Raw genomic sequence first — 21,207 nt, 5'->3', positions numbered from 1 at the left:
ATCACTTCTGTGAGAGTCTTAACCCAAAACCAAACTGTGCCTCCATTGTTTTGCACTTTGATCAGAAGACACCTTTCATCCATATCACAGTGTTGAAAAAGAAAACTCATGACTCATGCCCACAATGCAATGGTCATGTAATATGAAGTTCCCTGTGTGACGTTTTAAGTTTCAGTGTAAGTTTCATGAAGCAGTTCTTTGACTGGGTTTTAAAAAGTTGCAAAATAAAAGCAATGTTAATTCTGAGAGTGACAAGGAAATGAGAAAGCTTAGTCATCAAGGTTTTCTTTCTCATTTTTCTAAAAACACTTTACCTGTCTTAAGTGTTACTTGATAGGCCAATTTTTACATACATTTCCTTTTCCCATTTGCAGGCCTTGCTGTCAGCAAGCAGTCCTGCAACATATTAGGTGACCATTCAGCAAGACAATTTCAAGGGAAGTGTTTTAAGACAAACAGGGCATGATCCTGGCTGACCTTTAAGCTGTTGAAAGTACGTTACCACTGTCATTTTATAACACCTGTATCTGCAGCCAGCTTGGCCACAGAGATGATAAAGCAGAGCTGTAACTGAACATGCAACTTAGAAAATGCTTATTTTCCAAGTTTCAATAATTCACTTCTGAAGTATCTAACCTGAACATTCAGTTAACAGGCCTGCAGAGGAATCTTTATGAAGAAGAGAGGTTGGGATCAGGTCACACTGAGCTAAGCTCTCTGAAAAGTAATTCGTATCTAATCAAACCAGTCTGCCCAGAATGGTGTGTTGATAGTCATGTGTTTGGTGAAAGAGAGAGAGAGAGGGAGGGTGTGTGTCTGTGTGTGTGCGCGTGTGTGTGTCTGTGTGTGAGTGTGTGAGTGTAGAGTGACCAAAGTAGGAGCAACAGTTACATGATAAGGTACTAGTTTGAATTTCTCTTTGCAGAGAAGTTCTTTTGTTTCTGTGGAGATGTAAGTGCTCACACAATGGATTTATAGCACAGGAAAAGGAAAGAAGAAAAAGGAGACCTCAGTTTTTAACTTATCACAGGTAAATATTTAACTGTCCTTAAAGCAATTTTAGCCACGATTCAAGCAGCAACAAAAGGTCTGTGCAGTAGTGAAGTGTATGTCTGTTTTTACCTTTTACCTGTCCTTTTAAATTCTGTGACCTAGCAACACATTGTATAATTGCCTTAGATTTTTACTTTGTCTTAAAAGAAACATTAGGTACTACTTTTTCTGTTGTGTTGCACAGAGCAGGTCCAGTGCTCTTTGACGAAACTATTTCTGATAGGAGTTAAGCATTTTTTAGAAAAGAGATACAGCTGTACTGTTTTTCTTCACCTGAGGGAACGCTCAGATAATACCAGGGCGTTTGGACATTTGGTAGGTATTTAGTGTGCACATGTCTGGAATTTTTGGTAAAGGTACAGGTGTACAACTTTGTTAATGCCACTAACTGTATATAACAGCTTTAGAAGAAAAATGATATTTTTTTCATACTTTCATACTAAGAAAGTTGTAGAAAAATGTTCATCAGGCTCTGCTTTACTACATTCAACATGAAGGAAAACAGTAGTTAAGCTGATATATGTCTAGACTCATTTGTGCTTTATTATTATATATTATGTGCATTCAATCCAAGTTCCGTGCCTCAAAACTGGACTGTGGATTCAATTAGTTAGGCCAAGTTATAACAACAGTCACCAACAACTAGAACATTGTTTTTCCCTGCAATGCTTGTTTGATTTTCTCTTTGAGGAGAGTGCAGTTAATGGGTTTGTTTTTTTTTACTTTTACTAAAAGGTTTTCAGCGAAAAAGACCAATGACCAAAAGACCAGCCGAGATTTTAATTATTGGTCAATGATCTGTCACTGAGTGTCCTTTGCTATATTTTAATAATGTGTTGATATGTATTATTAGCTATTAGTCTAAAAATATGAGAATAGATTTTTTTTTTAAATCCAGTTTCCAAGTGTCCAAGTAACATCTTCAAACTTTATATTGTCATACACATGCGATCTGAAACTGTAATAGATTAATCGAGATTAATTGATTCTTCCTAACTAGATGATCATTTCAAAATCAGTGCTGAATATTTTTGTAAATTCCACTGTTGGTTAACATCAAAAACACTGTATTGTTGGAATCTTAATTTTTTTTTAAAAAGCAACATGCTTTACTATTTTTTCCAGCTTTTTTGTAACAGCAAATTTGAAAACTTGTGGATAACAACAACAATAATAATTTTGATTATAGTGCTGATGGATTAAACATTAATGTTAGTTTAATTCACTGTGGCATTACATGGATAGTAGTCTAATAATTTTTTTAAGCACTGTATATTTTTTTTAAATACATTACATTACATACCTGCTATTAGCAGGTCCTTTAATCCACCCAGCTATGGTCCTCACATGCTCTGTGTTCCTGTATTGCAGAGGTACGTGCAGACCACATGGCCGCAGAAAGCCATGGTGACTCTTATAGACTACCCAGCTCCTATGGAGCTGTTTTCAAAAGCTGGAGAGCTGAGAATGCCATTTTCTGATGTGGTCAAATACTGCATTCTGGGTATCTCCATCATTCTCCTACTGCTGGCTCTGGGCATCTTAGCCTGGCAGATCTACAGATTCTGCACAGAGAAATACACTACATACACCCAGCAAGATGCAGGTGAGTAGGAATTACAGTAATACTCAGTGTAGTGCATATTGACAAGCCAGAGGGACTGTGACACAAATTATTAAATGTATGGTTGTGTCTGTTTTCTGCGATAGGGCATAATGATTTGCTGTATTCAGACGAAGGGCCAACGACAACAGGAAACTACTCAGGAGCTCCAAGTACCAAAGTAAGAGGAAACGTTTTCACAATTGAGCACTAATGTGCACATGGTCTTGACCAGACTGTATAAACCAGGTTAAGAGAAAATCCTGCTTCGAGGAATCTGCTGTCTTTCAGTTGATACTTGGGATTTGTGCATCTGAACAAGGTGAATCTCTGAAATGTAATATATTGCTGCTAATTTCTTTTGGACACAGTTATTGAGTTACATGTTAAGATTCTGGAACAGAATTGGTGAGAAATGCAGGAAATATTTAGGACTGCTTAAAAAAAATGAAGTGAATTTTTCTGAAAATTGTAGATTCACGGTGTGATCAGGTAATGCCAATTTACTTAAACGTGAGAATTTTCAGTAGGAAATTAGTAAAACAGGATGATATAAATACCACACAATTAAGAGTTTTAATATATTTTGTACCACAGAAGTCAGCATTTAGCATGTAACTCTACTAAGGACTGTTTTAGAGGACTGTCAGACAGAAGGCAGATAAGTAAACCACAGGCTGGGTGGGGTGTTTGTGTGGATGTGTTTGAGAAGTCGGGCAGTTTATTTGGATAGTCTGCTGTTTGCTTCATACCACATGACTGACCTGTGTCAGGAAAAGTTCTGCTGAGTGTAAAAACTTCCATGTAGAGTGTTAGAACAACGGCAAATGATAGCTAAATTAAGAATGATGAAAATTGAGGACCACAGATGTAAACCTGAATGTAGGCAGCATTTTAATGTAGTATTACAAGCTGAAGCTACTACATCTAAATCACCTTGAGCACCTTTGTGATAGAGCAGGCAATAACAACTATGATGCAAGTGAAGGACTCTAGTCTAAGGACAGCTAAAAATTAATACCCTTGACTGCTATGTACATGAAACCAGATCCATCATGACAGCGTGTACATGTGAAATATCTAAGTATTTCCTCGATAGATGTGAGTCTTTAAAGAGTAGAGGCTTAAAAATTAATTGTGCTCTGTGTTATAAAGGCTTATACAACTAGCCTGCTTTCTTTCTTAATTCCTGGGTAAATAGTGCCCATTTGTGTGTGCCTGCAGCTGGAGGATGTCAGCACAGAGGCCCACAGACTGAGTCGCTACCTGTCTCAGCCCTCGTTTCCCTCCTTAGCATCCACCGAGGCAGCTGGAGACAAAGAAGAGCAGGCAACTATTCAAAAGGTAAAACTGGTATTTTATCCAGTTTATATATTTTATTTTGGACAGACAGAAACCCAAGGTCCAGTGAAATTATTAATGAGAGACAAAACAGGAAGTATATTCATTTAGTGCGGTGTTGCTCTGTTGGTGTTTCTACAGTTATTTAAAGATCCAAAACTTAAAGATTCATAAAACAACACCAGCAACATCTGGCAATGAGCACCAATTATGCACAGCTTTTTAAAATATGTTATGAATGTATCACTTTTTTTTATTTAAAGTCTGCTAAATAAAGCTGTCAGATTAATTAAGTGGTGTAAAATTGAGATTTTCCTATCATTAAATAGAGATGCCAACGTTTAGGTAAACGCTACAAGCTGCTCTCTTACTAGTAAACCATAAACATAACCACATGGTGGCGCCAAGAGTGAGTTTATAGAGAGACAAGTTAAAAAATGCAGTGTAAGTATGCATACAGATACCCTTGCACTTTTGCATGAATTAAAATTATGCTCACAGATACATGTGTAGACTCATTTCTCTGGCTGTAGAAGCACCTCACCACAGTCATTAGGATTCATCTTCTGTCAACCAAAGATCTCTGAGCTAAATGTCCTGTAAATCCTTCTGGCATCTGTTTAGATATTCAGGATGAATCAGGGTGACTAAAAGATAAGCAGGCAGAATTTAATTTTACATTCTTTTCCTAATTCTTTTCCTATTTGAGTATGTAACAGAAATTTAAACATCATTAAAAAAATGTCCCATCAATCCTCACAAAATAAGATTAACAGTAAATGACTGATGATGACACAGTTTCAGGCAAAATCAACTACAGTCTTTGGGTCTTTCCTAACATATCCTCCCGTACCAGGTGGATGGATCATTACGATTCTCCGTCTACTATGATCAGATGCAGTCACGTCTGGTGGTCACCGTGCTGCAGGTGGAGGGGCTTTTGGAACAGAGTGAGAGCCGAACCCTCCAACTATTTGTTAAAATACTGCTCATGTGGGCTGGATCAGAGGCTGTAGAAGTCGAGGGCTTTAAAGATGAAGAGGTAAGTTTGTCGTATTATTATTTTCCGTGAACTTATTTTCTTCCTTTTCTTGATACATATTTAAAAAATACAATCCACGCTGTCTTTGAGTTTTCATTCAGCACAGCATCTCTGTACTAAAGACAAAGGTGTCATAAATTACTGGTGTGATCCTCTTAGGGGGAAGGCTTGTCGCCTGTTCTGTGGACAGTACTGCAGGAGTGGCGTACTCGCATTGTGAAAGGCAGCTGTAACCCTTTATTTGGAGACCAGTTCAGCTGTGTTTTACAAGAGGAAAAGCTTCATCACATCAACCTAAGGATGGAGGTTCTGCACTACATATCTCTCATTCTTAAAACATATTTGTTCAGGACTCAAACGGTATTGCTTGTACTACATCGTGCATGCAGTTTGCATGTTAGCTATCACATTTCAAGGGCCAGAGAATTTAAAGCCATAAGCACTACAGCTATGTTACAGTACTTTAGTCTCTTTTCACTTGCTGAGAGAAAAAAGTATGAATGATAAATGTTTTTATCTGTTGTGGTGTAAATCATTTGGTGTCTGTATGCATCTCAGGTAAGAGACTTTGATAAATTCTCCAGAAACACAGTGTTAGGAGATGTGAGGGTTCCTTTAGGACAGCTCAACATCTCCTACCCTCTGGAACTACAGGAGGATCTAAAGATACCCCAGAAGGTACTGCAGGGGGCGCACACACACAACACACAGCATGCACGCAGGACTGGCTTTCAGTAGCATCTCAAGTAGTTGATGTTATGTAAAGGTGAAATACAGAGTATGTCAATATGATTATAAAACTATATAATAACTATATTTAGCCATAATAATAAAAATGAAAGCTAATATTCATTGTGTAAATGGAAATAATTAAACAGACATTTACAGACGTGACAGATGATAGTAAAAATATAATAGAGTACATTGTTATAACTATATAATCCTTCTTCATAGTCCACACAAAAATTGTTCCATTTTCAGAAAAGCAATAATTTTTGTTAGTGTTTATAGTACCTATGCCTAATATTTTGTCCACAGCATTAATGTACCACGAGTGAGGCAAAATATTAGGAGTAATTTAGAAATTGCACAGGTGAACCCAAAAGTGCATTTGTGTAGCTAGAATTTTATTTTCCACAGAAAATTTAGTTTAACTTTTACTGGTTTGTGTAATTTGTGGATCGTATGGTGCCATCATTATTGTCAATGATATTTCAATAACTGAACATGGCATCCGTCTATGCATCTATCTTACTATAATAATGAATTATTATATTGGGGCAATAATAATTCATGTAATATTTTTTTAATTGCTCAAAGAAAAGAAAAATATATTTGTAACACTAGTGCAACTGAAACCACAGGATGACCTTTGCCTCTTTAATTTAAGATCAAACAAAAGAAAAAGATGTTATACTTTTGAGTTATGACTGTGGCCATTTAATACATTTTGTGCTTATGTGGTGATTTTTAGCCCTGCTGAATACTGTCATTTATGTTTGTGCCTGCAACTATATCACTTTAAACTGTGCATAAATGTACATTATACTGATGCGTTCTCCAAAGGATCTTGTTGGAGAGGTGCTTTTGTCCCTGAAATTTCTTCCCACGTCTCAGAGGCTGGAGGTTGGCCTGCTAAAGGTCAAAACTGTCCTTTCTGAGATATCCCCAAATGCAGGTAAATTAAAAAAAGACACCTTCACACAAAAAAGACGCCATCTTTGATGCACATACGGTTATAAATTCATGTAATCTGTGTATGTGTGTGTTGCACAGCCCTGTATGCCAGGATCAGCGTCCAGTGCAATCAGTTCAAGCTAAAGTACCAGAAAAGCTCTACAGTGGCTCGGTGCCTGGTGACTGTTTTCAATGAGGTCCTCTTGTTCTCCTTGCCAGAGGTTCATCTGGAGCGGTGTAAAATTTTGGTCTCTATATATGAAACTCGCCCAACAAGCAAATCAGCCAAACAGCTGATCGGACAGCTGAGTGTGGGGAAGGAGAAGAGTTCAGAAGATGAGCACTGGACTTTGATGATGCGCTCAGTACGTCAGCCAGTAGCAAAGTGGCATGGCCTACTGATCTGAAACACAGCAGAACCACCGCTATCATCATGGAGTGTTGTATTTGTATGTTTTTACCCTGAAAGCATGTGTATCAGACTGTTCAGGCATCTGCACTTGCTGAGGTAAAGACCAGACATGCTTGTCCTCCTGATCTCACAGTGACACAAAACTTTATTACTCTCCGTACTTACTGCTACTCAACGGTAAACGTGATGTTTGTAACAATGCTCCACTTTCTCAATGCCACACTAACATTACTCTCATTACTCAGTTTATGAGAGGCATTATTGACGAACTGTTGGTTCAAATGTTTATTTTGGTTGCTAAAGCAGAAACTGTACTTGTTGCTATCTACATGTAATTAGCGTGTACCTAGATCAGTACGAGAGGACTCGAAAAAATAATGAATGCCACAGTTATGATGATTAGTTGCTTTTTTTTATTTTTTATACAATGTGTATCTTTTAATCCACAATTTATTCTATGAAATGTAATATATGAGACATTAACTTCACAAGATAGAATGCAGTTGTTTAAAACTTCCTATGAATCCTTAATAAATTCCATCATTTGGTAACGGTCACAATAATGTTATTGGAGTATTAAGCCATGATTAACGTGATATCATTTTTAGCAGAATGGCAGTGCTGCGATAAAAGAGTGTTCTGCATATCACTCTTTTTATATGAAGGGTCCAGCGCAACTGAATAATTTAAATAATAAGTGCTTAAAAGCACTAAAATTACAAGTATGTTGACTTTTTCTCCTGATAATCAACATGTCCTCACCCTGCTCTGTGGCTAGAGTGCGCCATTTTGTGCGCATGTGTGATAAATTGAACACAAGCGGGCGACTGTGTGCGAAGACAAAGTGTGAGAAATACTAATTACATTTACAGTTACAATTTAAGTATGAAATAAAAACATACATTAATGAAAAGTTTACAAAATAGCAAAATAAAGTGACTGGACAGAACAAAATTAAAGTAATTACCGCAAATTTTAAAAAGAATTAAAAAGTATAGAATATGTACCTTTGAAATAAGGTGATTAAGTGGAAGTGACAAAGCCACACATGGAATATCAGCACCATCATAATTTCTTTGAATTTTCCAGTTGACTAATCCCAATAATTGAAGTTATCAAAAATGAAGAATTTAAAAAAAACAAAAAAACAACAACAACTTTGAATACATGTTTTAAAAGACTTGCTTCTGCTTTTAAGTCTCCTTTTTTAGGCTGTCAGGCAGGATGCTTTATCAGCCAATCCATTAATGAGAAAAGAAAAAGAAGCCAGAAATGAGCTGAGCATGATTGGACAAAGGTTTAGGAAACCAGGGAGAATATCCACACAGCAAAGAGCAAAAACCCATGGTCAGGTGAGTAATCTACAGGTACAGTGTTGTATTGCTTTTATTTTAGCTATGCCAGTCTCATTCAGCTAGCATGTGCTTCACGAACAGCAACGATTAGTTTTGAATCCTCATTATGATTGTTATGCAGAAAGCCAGGCTCTTTTTAAAATGTGATCCAATGAGTAAAATAAGCTCTTTGTTAAACATTCTTCTCAAACTCAGTGTGTCACTTTTTTTCACTGCACACATTCTGTAGCTGAATTTGAAATGGATTATGTGGGGTATGTTTTTCAAGCTAGAGCACTGGATTACAAAGAAAGCTTAAAATACACAAGAATGCATTTTGAATGAAGTTATAAATATTACCTATTTATTTATGTTCATGTTGATTATTTAAGTGCAGGTTATTGTGATTGTTTTTTCCCTCCCAAACCACTGTCTCTAACTTCTTATCTACATTCACGAGTCCCTCTGGAGTATCTTCGCTCTGAGTTGTTTGTGCTCAAAGTCCTAAGATGTTAATTGAGATATACTTCTATGTATTCATGCCTAAATTAATAACTGAATGCAGGATACCTCAGTAAAGATTCATTAGCACTTAGATTACCCGTGTGTCATGTTTACTCTCTTGTTTATTACTATGAAAATATCACAGACAGGAAATTGTGATAAAAAATATTTTATTGGAGTGTATTTCACATCATATTATATGATTAGAAATGCACAGTTCACACGTGTGCTTTACTCAGCTGCATCTTTTCCCTGTAGAACAAAAGAAAACAGTACATATGGGTCAGTGTGTATAAAAACGGAGCATTCAGTGAAAACAAATCAAATTATTGTCTGTAGCCAATTTTATGAAATTCGAAGCAGAATTGGGATATTTCTTCTTATAACTTTGTGCAAAATCTAAAGTGTGTGTACATTTACCTTGCCAGAGTCGCGGCTCTTAGCTCTCAGCTTGTTGACCTGGGACTCGGCAATATCGGCACGTTCCTCGGCCTCCTCAAGCTCATGCTGGATCTTCCTGTACTTGGACAGATGGACATTGGCCTGCTCCTCCTGTAACATTGTAATAAGTCAAAATTTCTTAGTGTCCAAAACGATGACAGTTTGTTTGCACAAAACTAAAATCTGACATAGAGTTGAGGGGGGTTTTTTTCTGTGTGGTCCTTACCGCTTCCTCAGCCTGCCTCTTGTAGGCCTTCACCTTGAGCTGCAGCTTGTCAACCAGATCCTGCAGCCTGTTAATGTTCTTCTTGTCCTCCTCAGTCTATAAAAGAAAACACATTTTAAAAATGTGATCCACTGGTTGCTGGAATAGGCTCCAGCCCCCCGCGACCCTGATAAGGATAAGTGGAACAGAATGGGTGGATGTAAAATGTTAATGTGCTTTACCTGATAGGTGAGCTCCTTCACTCTCCTCTCATATTTACGGACACCCTTAACAGCATCTGCACCACGCCTCTGCTCAGCTTCAACCTCAGCCTCCAGCTCACGCACCTTCAGAAATTTGAGCAAACTTTTAAAATCCATGGTTTATATATGTGTGTTTTCACACATATTTTTCAGCTGCACATTCTTCTTACCCTGGACTCAAGTTTCTGGAGCTGTTTCTTGCCACCCTTCATAGCCAGATTCTCAGCCTCATCCAGGCGGTGCTGCAGGTCCTTAACAGCAGCCTCAAGGTTCTTCTTCATCCTCTCCAGGTGAGCGCTAGTGTCCTGCTCCTTCTTCAGCTCCTCAGCCATCACAGCAGCCTAGAAAACATGACCTCAATTAACAGAGTGATGAAGACAAAGCTGAGTTGTACCGTCGTAGTGGACATGTGTATAAACCTACATCAGTGATGGCCTTCTTGGCCTTCTCCTCTGCATTTCTTGCTTCCTGAACAGTGTCATCCACTTCACTCTGGATCTGAACCAGGTCAGCCTCAAGCTTCTTCTTGGTATTCAGAAGGCTTGTGTTCTAAGACATGGAAAGTTTACATTTTAGGATGTTCATTTTAAGTTTGTCTAAAGAAACAATTAAAGTGTCTCTTCAAAAATGTTCACCTGAGAGTGCAGCAGACCAACACGCTCACTGGCGTCCACCAGCTCCTGCTCAGCGATTTTGCGGCTTCTCTCTGTCTGTTCCAGAGCAGCTCTAAGCTCCTCAATTTCAGCTACCATGAGACCGTTCCTGCGCTCCACCATAGCAGCTTGTTCCTTGAGGTCATCCTGAGACCTGACAGCATCATCCAGGTGCAATTGTGCATCCTAGTAAAAAAGAATATCAAAATTATATTCACATGAATAAAAAAATGTACTTACACAGAATGTGTACAACAGCTATGTGCTCTATCATACCTTCAGCTGTGCCTGGACATTTCTCAGCTGTTTCTGGGACTCAGCAGCCTGGCGATTAGCATGGCTCAGCTGAATCTCCATCTCATTCAGATCACCCTCCATCTTCTTCTTGATTCTCAGGGCATCATTCCTGCTCCTGACCTCAGAATCCAGAGTGCTCTGCATGGAGTCAGTCACTCTCTGGCTGTTCCTCTTGATCTGCTCAATCTCTTCATCTTTCTCTGCCAGCTTCCTGTCTACTTCACCTTTGACCTGGTTGAGCTCCAGCTGAACACGCAGGATCTTAGACTCTTCATGCTCCAGAGTTCCCTAATCATATGAAAGAATGAATATGAAAAGATATTCATCTCTGCATTTGTAGATTTTACTTCTGTATAACTGAATATTTATTTTCAGAGGAGCTCCTCAGACAAAGATTTACCTCAGCCTCTTCAAGAGCTGTCTGGATCTCAGACTTCTCTGTCTCCACCTGCTTCTTGGCCTTCTCCAGCTCATGAATGCTCTTTCCAGTCTCACCAATCTGTTCAGTCAGATCGGAGATCTCCTCTGCAGAGGCATGTGTGATATTGTTTAGTCTTAAGACATTAAAAATGAACACACGTTACTTGCACAGCATAGTAGAAACTCACGTTGCAGGTTCTTGTTTTCACGCTTCATGGTCTCCAGCTGATCCAAGGCTTCCTCATAGGAGTTCTTCATCTTGAACAGTTCAGTGCTGAGAGAACGAGCCTCCTTCTGAGCTCCTTCCACCTCTGCCTGACCCTCCTCATACTTCTGTTTCCACTCTGCCAACACCTATATATACATTCGATGCAGTTATTCACCCATACTAAGAGAAACCATGAGTATGTGTCTTGTTCAAGCAAAGTAAATGATGGTACCTTGTCAAAGTTCCTCTGCTTCTTGTCCAGGTTAGCGGCCAGGCCATTAGCTCTCTCCACATCAATCATGAGGTCCTCCACTTCACTCTGGAGCCTCTGTTTGGTCTTCTCCAGAGAAGCACACTTGGAGTTAACAGCCTCGATCTGCTCCTCTGCCTCCTGAAGGCGCTGGGCCAGCTTTTTCCTTTATGAAAAAACATTGTTTCAGTAAAAGCTTATTGTTTTACTTGTTTTTTGCTCACATTCTTACTAACTAAATACTCACTTGGCTTCCTCAAGCTCCTCAGTGCGCTGGATAGCATCAGTTTCATATTTGCTTCTCCACTGAGCCACCTCACTGTTGGCCTTGGACATTGAACGCTGCAGCTCAGCCTTGGCCTCCTGCTCCTCTTCAAACTGTTCCCTCAGCAGGTCACAGTCGTGGCGAGCTGACTGCAGTGCATGGGCAAGGGCATTCTTGGCCTGGTGTAAGACACATCATTGCATGAGCAAAATGTCGGAATTACCAACAAAAAACTATACGCACTTTTACCATTTATGATGGATTCAAACTTGGGCCTTACAGCATAGGGATCACCTGCTCTGTCTGGTAAGCCATACCAGCCTCCATTGAAGTGTTTCTTACCTTAATCTCCTCTTCAATGTGTCTCTTCAGCTCCTCAATCTGCTGTGTGAAGGCCTGTTTGCCTCTGGTCAGCTGAGAGACGAGAGCTTCTTTCTCTTCAATCTGGCGGCTGAACTCACCTTGTGTAAAAATAGTCATCAAACTTTAGTTTGTGTTCAGTTTTTCTATCGAAAACAGAAGATCACTATAAAGGACTAAGTTCGGATCACTGCATGTTGTCTTATACAAACCATTTTCCGTGAGCAGACGTGCTCTCTGTGCACCCAAATCATTGATCTGACGGACATTTTCATCGTTTTTGGCCTTCAGTTCACTAAGTTGGTCCTCAAGAGTACGGCACATCTTTTCAAGATTTCCCTAGAGAGGGAGAAAAAGATTCATCAGTGACAAGATTTTATGTCATCACTATTTGCTGGTGATTTAAGTATTAAAATAAATGAATTTTGTTGTTTACCTTTGCTTTAGCGACAGCTTCCATGTTGCTGGACAGGTCGTCAATCTCCATCTTGTATTCACTCTTTTCCTTCTCAAGCTTCTGCTTGACACGTTGGAGGTTGTCGATCTGCTCTCCCAGCTCAGCAACGCTGTCAGCCTGCTTCTTGCGCAGAGCAGCAGCGGTGGCTTCATGCTGCAGAGTAGACTCCTCCAGGTCACGACGGAGCTTCTGGAACTCAGCTTCACGCTTCTTGTTCATCTCAATCTGAGCAGCAGTTGCACCACCTGCTTCCTCCAGCCTTTCACTGATCTCTTCAAGTTCCCTGGAGAGGTCAGCTCTCTGCTTCTCAACCTTGGCGCGAGCAGCACGTTCAGCCTCAATCTCCTCCTCCAGCTCTTCAATACGAGCCTGTTGGATTAGATGTGTGTCTCCTTTGAGTAAACTTTCAAATTTAAAGTACAACGCAGAAAATATGTATGGACTATCATTTGATGTAACATCATGTATCATCTACCTGAAGCTCCTTGATCTTCTTCTGAAGCTGGGCACCCATTGACTGCTCATCCTCAATCTTGCTAAGGAGCTGACTGATTTCAAAGTCTTTCCTGTGAAAATAATAAGTTGCATAATTAATAAATGTACATATTATGTCCAATCCTTAGAAGGATGCTTGTCATAAAGGGGGAAAAAATGAAAGTACTTTTTCAGTTTCTCATCAGACTGCTGCTTGTCATTCTCAAGATCCATAATGGATTCCTGGGCTAGCTTCAGATCACCCTCCAGCTTCCTCTTGGCTCTCTCAAGGTCCATACGAAGCTTCTTCTCTTGTTCCAGAGAACCCTCAAGCTGCACAATGACATGACTTTGTTATTCTCTTGTTCAAGAAGAGGTTTCTTTTCTCTCTGTTTTGCCATCACCTGTGACATTTTCAACTTACATCATCAACTTGCTGCTCAAGCTTGGTCTTGGACTTGGTCAGAGTGTTGACTTTGTCTTCCTCAGACTGGAGGTCATCAAGAGTCTGCTGATGAGCCTCCTGAAGAGCTTTCTTCTCCTTAGTCAGCTTAGCGATGCTCTCATCTTGAGAAGCCATCTCTTCAGTCAGATTCTTCACCTACATTTGCAATTACAGTGTTATTAACATGTGACTGTATTGTTGTATACATGTTGTTTAATCTGCTAGGTATAATCCAAATGTCAAACCTTGTTCTCAGTGGCATGTTTCTCCTTCTCTACTTTAGCCAAGGTAAGCTCCAGGTCATCGATATCTTTCTTGAGCTCAGAGCATTCATCCTCCAGCTTTCTCTTCTTGCCAGTGAGCTCGGCATTGATTTCTTCTTCATCCTCCAGTCTCTCAGTTACCTCTTTGAGTTTTGCCTCCAGCTGAATCTTGCTCTTGATAAGTCCCTCACATCTCTCCTCAGCATCTGAGAGATTCTCTGATTCCTAGTTTGCATTGGAAGAACACACATGAACACGTTAACATTGTTAACATTTTATGGTAACAAAATAAAAGGGCACAGCTTCTCTTGATATCTACTTACAGATGCCACTTGGAGCTGCAGATCGTTCTTCTCCTGCAGAAGGGACACCATCTTCTCCTCTAGTTCCTTCTTCTTGGCCAGGGCAGCAGCCAGATCTGTTTTCATCTTCTCATAATTCTCCTTCATCTGCTGCAGCTCCTTCTCAGTTTCAGCACTCTTGAGCAGAGGCTTGATCTTGTAGTACACCTTCATCCATGGCCAGTGTTTGACATTCATGAATGAGCGGATGTTGTACTGGATGGTGAAGATGGACTCCCTGTGCACAAGAGATTTCCATTATTGACAAAGTTATTTTTCACTGTTTTTATTCTGGCTCATTGCTCTTAATTGCTGTGTTCAACATACCTCCTCTCCGTCATTTTGACATACTCCTTTCTCATGAGGAAACCACGGCAGACAGCCTGAGTCATGGTGACCAGAGCTGCCAACTTTTCATCTCTCATCTCCTCAAGGGTACCCAGGAGACCAGCCTTGAAGAACACCTAAATGATCACAAGAGAGAATTATATTATAGTAAGCGTTCAATTAGAAATGATTCAGAAAGTAAATGTAAATCTACATCAGGTTTGGGGAATTTTATGAACGTACACAGTGAAAGGCTTGCTAAACTAATGACATGCTATTTGAGAAACCTTGTGCCTCCTGTGTAGACACGTCTGCATTACATATGGGAGTTGGTTTATTGTCTACCATACAATATCTCATGTGTGCACAAAGTAGCATAATTTATGTCAAATGAGCCACATAAAATAATAAGAATTTTTAAAACAAAAAAGAAAACATAACGATAAATGTGTCAAATAGTTGATTAAATGTACTTTGAGAAAAAATAGGAAAATTTTGATTTGATCTTCATGTGTAACTATGATAATAAATTCAGGGCTATTGAAATTTGGGGATGGAAACTTGTTGATGTTTTACTTGAGCTTCTTTTCAGTTTTCATCCAGTTCACTGACCTTACTTCCTTCAGTTTTGTCCAAAAGTAATTGTTTTAAGCAGACAGATTTTTAAAAATTAAAAAAGTAATTTTATATTCATGCATGGATCTATAGTAATTCAATCAGGTTGTTTACCTTAGTGTGTCCAAATCTGTACTGGTCGTGATCAACATCAATTGATCCAAGCAGTTTCTCTGCAGCCTTCTTGTTGTCAATGAACTGGCCCTCAGGGATGACGCTGGCATTCAGTACCTTGTATCTTTTGTGAGAGAGTGATTTGTCAGTGTCAGCATTTTCTTATCATATTTTGAATCAAAAGTCCACGAGGATATTAATTGCACCTCTGTTTGAAGTCACCATAGAGGATTCTGCTGGGGAAACCTTTTCTGCAGATTCTGATACCCTCCAGCACACCGTTACACCTGAGCTGGTGGATGACCAAGAAGTTCTCCATCAGACCTGTAGAACAAAAATGTTTGAGTTCATACTGTGAACAAACACTAATTTGCTGTTTTCTAATCCAAACCTGTGCATGTAGGCACACAAATTATGTTGGGTTACCTGGAGTCTTTGACTCGTTAGGGATCAGGCAACGCACAAAGTGAGGATGGGTGCTTCTCAGGTTTGTCATTAGCTTGCCCAAGTTCTCCTGTAGGTACACAAAAGTACATTTTTGTCATGAAAAGTAAAAATAAAAAATGTATTATTTTACATTTAATTTACTTCTCAAACCTTACCCTGAACTGTGAAGACACAGTCTGCATGGAGCCACCCTTCTTCTTGCCACCCTTCTTGCCAGTCTCTGTTTTTTGTTTGTGAATTGTAATTAAAAACATTGTGAGACTCGTAATACCAAACAAAACTTAATAACATGTAGAATATGGAAAATGTATGTTTTCAGTTACATCATACCTTCAACTACAGGTGGATACAGAAGACTCAGCAGTTTAACTGAGGACTTCTGGTAAAGTTGCAGCACAGACTCATTCAGTGGGTCCTTGTTCTTATCCAGCCAGCCACCGATGTTGTAGTCCACAGTGCCAGCATAGTGCACCAGGGAGAAGTGGGCCTCAGCCTTGCCCTTGGCAGGTTTTGGCTTCTCAAATGCTTTGCACTTGCCAAGATGCTGGTCATATAGTTTGTTCTTGAAGGATGTGTCAGTTGCCTTGGGGAACATGCACTCCTCTTCAAGGATGGAGAAGATGCCCATGGGCTTGATGAAGGTAAAGAAAAGAGATATGTCACCAAGTGGCACTTTTCCTCTATTATAACAAAACTGACATAAAAAAGATATAAGATTCAAACATGAACTTGAAGTATACCTTTTCAATAAGCTCAATGCAGGCAGCCAAGTCCATGCCAAAGTCAATGAACTCCCAGATAATACCCTCCTTCTTGTACTCCTCTTGCTCCAGGACGAACATGTGGTGGTTGAAAAACTGTTGCAGTTTCTCATTGGTGAAGTTAATGCACAGTTGTTCCAAGGTGTTGAACTGTGAGGGGAGAAAAGGGTAGGGAAAAAATCACTAAGCGGGATCTTATAATTGAAGTAGAGTTTCCCCATTTGTTAGCAATAAAGCTTACATCAAAGATCTCAAAGCCAGCAATATCCAGGACACCAATGAAGTAATTCCTTTGCTGCTTTGTGTCCAACATCTGGTTGATACGGATGACCATCCACAAGAACATCTTTTCATAGATGGACTTGGCCAGGGCTGTCACAGAGTTCAGCACCTAAAAAAATAAAAAGGGAAAATTTGATTGAATCACAAAATGCATTTAAGACCAAATATTTAACAAACATATACCTGGCAAATAATTATCTATTGAATCTGGTACATGACTATGTTTCATTTGATCCAAATACGCTCTGATTTAAGCAGCGCATGTTTTTTGTACCAGTTTGTCTCATTTACCTGAGGTACAGTCTGTCCCTTGGTGACATACTCATTTCCGACCTTCACTCTGGGATAGCACAGAGCCTTCAGCATGTCAGCAGAGTTCAAACCCAGCAAGTAAGCAACCTTGTCAGCATCTGAAAACAGCAATTTATAACATTATTATACAGTACATACATTATACAGTATGTGACAAGGATTTTTTAGTCTAATTGGCAACCATACTGCTCTTATTCACAAGTATTTTTTTTAACTAAGTACTCACCCTCTGTGCCATCAGGCTCAGCTTGCTCCTCACGCTGCTTCTGCTTGAACTTCATGTTACCATGATGAAGCACAGCACCAGTCATTTTGTAGATGCTCATCTTCTCCTCATTACTGAAGCCCAGGATGTCAATAGCATTCTGTTCAAAAGTGTCCACAAAAAACACTGCATAAACACTTTTTTTTCTTAAAGACAAACATCATTGATATTTTAATTATAAATCAAATCTCACTCACATCTGTTGCTTCCAGCTCAACTTTGTCATCAATGCTGGCCACAGTAATCTGACCCATGCTGCACATGGGGAAGTCGTAGGGGTTGGTTGTAATGAGGGCTATTTCTGGAAAAAAGAATAAAACATAAATGTTTAATAAGTTGTTTAAAATGAGAACTGTGCAACAACTTGGTTTTGCTGCTTACCAAGCAGCTCTGGCTTGTGGTTTGTCATCATCTGGTAGAAGATGTGGTAACCTCTCTCATCAGGAAGCTGGAATGTCACTCTAGACTTCTCCAGCAGATCTGCAGATTTTGATCAAATTTTGAAGTCACAGTTTGTCCCAAAGTCAGATGAACTACTCACATTGTGAATTTGTCACTTACATGTCTCAATATCAGCACTAGCCAGTTTGCCAGTTGTGCCAAAATGAATCCTGATGAATTTACCCTGTTTGGAACAAAAGGAGCTGTCAAAGCCACGCAACAATCATAACACTATTTCTCCTATCTAAAGATCACTCCATACTTACAAAACGAGAAGAGTTGTCATTCCTCACAGTTTTGGCGTTACCGTAAGCCTCCAGCAAGGGATTGGCTGCAATAATCTGATCCTCCAGGGACCCCTTAAACCCAGGTTTAAGAAATATATGAGAAAATTATTTTTCTTACTGAAGTATATTTTGTAATGATTTTACTAATCTTATCACGTTTGTGTACCTGCATTTTGCCGGATGTTTGGTCCTTCTTCTTATCTCCACCAACTGAGATAGTGGCAAAGTACTGGATGACACGCTTGGTGTTCACAGTCTTTCCGGCACCAGATTCTCCACTGGGTGTAGACAAATACTTTTAAGAGTTTGTTCGAAATGCTGAACTATTTTAAACAAAGTCAAACAATGTGACACTTACGTGATCAAGACAGACTGGTTCTCCCTATCTGTTAAAATGAAAAAGGAGTTCACTATGTATTTCTGTAGTTATCACCATATATATGATTAAATATTTGATTTTTGAGTTAAAGGCATACCAGTAAGCATGAACTGATAAGCGTTGTCAGAGACAGAGAAGATGTGGGGTGGAGCCTCCATACGCTTCTTGCCTCTATAGGCAGCGACGACTTCAGAGTCGTACACTGGGAGCCACTTGTAGGGATTTACTGTGGCGCAGAACAACCCAGAGTAGGTCTAAAAGTGGTTAAAGAGATTTTTAAAAAAGTGGATGTTAATTAACAGTTGCTGTTAGAAGAGTAATTTTAAAAGTTTTGCTTCTTAGGAAGACAGTCTCACATAGATCATCCATGCTGCATAACGCTCTTTGAGGTTATACAGCACAGAGGCTTCATTGAGGTGGGTCATCATGGCCATGTCCTCAATTTTGTCGAACTTGGGAGGGTTCATTGGGGAGACGTCCTCTTCTTTGACTGTCCTCTCCTGCAACAGCACATTGATCACGATGAGAATTTGTCACATCTGACTCTCAGTAAACTCTAACTTTATTATACCGACCTCCTGAGTGTCCAAGACTTTGACGGTGACTTTGGCACCATCTTTCTTGACGATAGTACCCTTCAAGTACAGCTCTTTGACATCAGTCACATAGCAGGCAGTCTTGGCATCAAAAGGTTTGTTCTGAGCCTCAATTCTCTCCTTCTCTGGCTTACGGAGGTATATGGCAGCTTTGCCATAAACGGCCATCTCTGCGTCCGTACTCATGGTGGCGGTTTACTTCTATGATGTTATGACAAATAAGTGTAATCTTAGACAAATATGTTACAGTTATTGTCGAGTTCTTGTGAGTGGACAGCTAACACCTTAACATCAAAGACAAATAATCCATCCATCCATCCATTCGCTTCCGCTTATCCTTTGCAGGGTCGCGGGGGGTGCTGGAGCCTATCCCAGCTGTCATAGGGCGAGAGGCGGGTACACCCTGGACAGGCCAGTCCAGACGCCAGTCTGTCGCAGGGCCAACACACAGGGACAAACAACCATTCACACTCACATTCACACCTAGTGGCAATTTGGATTTTTTCCAATTAACCTATCCCCACAAGCTGCATGTCTTTGGACGGTGGGAGGAAGCCGGAGTACCCGGAGAGAACCCACGCAAACACGGGGAGAACATGCAAACTCCACACAGAAAGACCCCGGCCTGATGTTGGAATTGAACTCAGGACCTTCTTGCTGTGCGGCAACAGTGCTAACCACCGTGCCACCGTGCTGCCCAAAGACAAATAATATAAAACATAAAATACTGACAATTTTAAATAGTTAAAAGTTGTCCATACCTGACTCTGTTTCTGTCAAAAGTATGTTATATTGCACAATCCTGTTGAACACATATGAGATATTGTCAATTACTTGGAAAATACTTGTTTTTAAAAAAGTAAATAAATGTATTTATTTAAGTACTATTATAATAATAATGAAGATACTACCAGTTCCAAAGCAGATAGAAGACAAACCTACCACAAGCAAAAGTCTTCTTCTTCTACCACAGAGTGATGTGCTCTCGCGGACTGCTTATATTCAATGCAGCATGCTTACCCAACAAAGTTATATATGGGAGAAATGCCAAATGTGGTGTTGATACCAGAGTGAGCAGACATCCGCTGAAACATAGTGCAAGGACATACTGTACATCAGCTTTCACTTCTAAGCATTCTTTAAAGCTATTTTTAAAGAAAGCAAAGGATTTCTCACTTAAAAACAATTCAAAGTATCATGTCCACATTAAAGAAACAAGGTGCAAAAGAAAAGGGGATTCCAAAAAATGCTTTGTGTTTTTTCATGTTGCAGTTGTGAAGTTGATTTATTTTATGAAGCATCTCCAAAACAATGATTCCCCCTGGTTGCCTTTGCCATATTTTACACTACAGGTTTTATTTCAGCTTTATTTTTCAGGACAGTGTCACACAGATGAAGATCTACTTACAGCTGAACTTTTAATGAAAACAGCTGTCTGCACAGGCTGCAAAGCGGCTCATTTTTCACTGACGGTGTATGAGTGTAACCACAACTCCAGTGTTTAGAGACTTCAAGTGTATTTTCTAATAATATTTGAAGATAGACTTGAACAGTACCTTATTGTTACACTTACACAATGATTTACTATCATTTAATTCCATTGACCTGTGTAAACTTTGAGATATTTTTGTTTGTTTTTCTTATTAATTTATTAGTACAAAGTATTTGTATTTGTAATATGTTCCTACTGATTTACCAACTAGATTAAGACGGGAAAGTAACCGCAAAAATGTCTGATTTTCATGAGCAGCTTAGGATAATGCCAAAGATATCCCACTTCTCTTTTGATACAATCACAACCTGAATTGCAAGCTAAGCTCATACATGATGCTATCTGAGACTCAGGATGCTTCATTAGAAGGATGAAGATATAAAAACATGAAAGAAAACATTAAAAACTATAAACATCGGTTTATAATTAAGGAGACACTGAAACAATTTTATACAATTCAACAGTTTCTTTCTGTGTCTTAGGGTCATCTCTGGAATGCCATAAATCCAAGTTGGCCACAGCTGTTGCCATGCCACACAGATTAATTAGAGATATATGTTGGAATGGCAACGTTCAATGCT

The 21,207-nt window shown here is 39.4% G+C and overlaps 2 protein-coding genes across 3 annotated transcripts; one reads left to right on the top strand and one right to left on the bottom strand.

The window, feature by feature from the left end:
* The first annotated feature begins 154 nt into the window (after positions 1–154).
* Positions 155–16,679, top strand: syt19 (synaptotagmin XIX). 2 transcript variants are annotated; one of them, XM_005935003.3, is made up of 9 exons: positions 155–1,030; positions 2,425–2,659; positions 2,764–2,837; positions 3,881–4,000; positions 4,893–5,039; positions 5,199–5,345; positions 5,598–5,717; positions 6,606–6,717; positions 6,816–16,679. In XM_005935003.3, the coding sequence occupies exons 2-9, from the start codon at positions 2,458–2,460 to the stop codon at positions 7,121–7,123; spliced, it is 1,230 nt and encodes a 409-aa protein (XP_005935065.1). In that variant the 5' UTR covers positions 155–1,030; positions 2,425–2,457; the 3' UTR covers positions 7,124–16,679. The 2 variants fall into 2 exon arrangements, with proteins under 2 accessions (XP_005935065.1, XP_014193176.1); XM_014337690.2 differs by having other exon boundaries at positions 156–1,030; positions 4,854–5,039.
* LOC102294989 (myosin heavy chain, fast skeletal muscle) lies at positions 9,120–20,168 on the bottom strand. Its single transcript, XM_005935001.2, has 41 exons — positions 20,077–20,168; positions 19,896–19,936; positions 19,114–19,335; positions 18,895–19,038; positions 18,636–18,792; positions 18,518–18,545; positions 18,326–18,437; positions 18,139–18,231; positions 17,993–18,056; positions 17,813–17,911; positions 17,629–17,732; positions 17,393–17,531; positions 17,146–17,264; positions 16,814–16,963; positions 16,552–16,722; positions 16,142–16,442; positions 15,967–16,031; positions 15,791–15,878; positions 15,571–15,688; positions 15,365–15,488; positions 14,636–14,772; positions 14,291–14,546; positions 13,950–14,192; positions 13,684–13,860; positions 13,447–13,592; positions 13,261–13,351; positions 12,765–13,154; positions 12,541–12,667; positions 12,311–12,429; positions 11,951–12,147; positions 11,686–11,869; positions 11,434–11,599; positions 11,226–11,350; positions 10,805–11,113; positions 10,511–10,714; positions 10,299–10,424; positions 10,046–10,216; positions 9,855–9,959; positions 9,634–9,729; positions 9,387–9,518; positions 9,120–9,218 (listed from the first exon to the last, which is right to left on the bottom strand). Exons 3-41 carry the CDS (start codon positions 19,318–19,320, stop codon positions 9,198–9,200), a joined length of 5,805 nt encoding a protein of 1,934 aa, XP_005935063.1. The 5' UTR covers positions 19,321–19,335; positions 19,896–19,936; positions 20,077–20,168; the 3' UTR covers positions 9,120–9,197.
* Positions 20,169–21,207: the final 1,039 nt, after the last annotated feature.

This window comes from Haplochromis burtoni, unplaced genomic scaffold (genome assembly GCF_018398535.1).
Source record: "Haplochromis burtoni strain Fernald_Lab_line unplaced genomic scaffold, NCSU_Asbu1 Contig_188, whole genome shotgun sequence".
Lineage (NCBI taxonomy): Eukaryota > Metazoa > Chordata > Actinopteri > Cichliformes > Cichlidae > Haplochromis > Haplochromis burtoni.
This window is presented reverse-complemented; position numbering and strand designations above follow the sequence as displayed.

Excerpts from the sequence above, each read along its gene's own strand:
- syt19 (XM_014337690.2), top strand. The coding sequence starts at position 2,458 with ATGGTGACTCTTATAGACTACCCAGCTCCTATGGAGCTGTTTTCAAAA. Across the intron at positions 5,040-5,198 it reads AGGGCTTTAAAGATGAAGAG|GGGGAAGGCTTGTCGCCTGT; the intron begins GTAAGTTTGTCG and ends TGATCCTCTTAG. Across the intron at positions 6,718-6,815 it reads TGAGATATCCCCAAATGCAG|CCCTGTATGCCAGGATCAGC; the intron begins GTAAATTAAAAA and ends TGTGTTGCACAG.
- LOC102294989 (XM_005935001.2), bottom strand. The coding sequence starts at position 19,320 with ATGAGTACGGACGCAGAGATGGCCGTTTATGGCAAAGCTGCCATATAC. Across the intron at positions 13,155-13,260 it reads AGAAGATCAAGGAGCTTCAG|GCTCGTATTGAAGAGCTGGA; the intron begins GTAGATGATACA and ends CTAATCCAACAG. Across the intron at positions 9,730-9,854 it reads TGAAGGAGCTCACCTATCAG|ACTGAGGAGGACAAGAAGAA; the intron begins GTAAAGCACATT and ends TTTCTTTTATAG.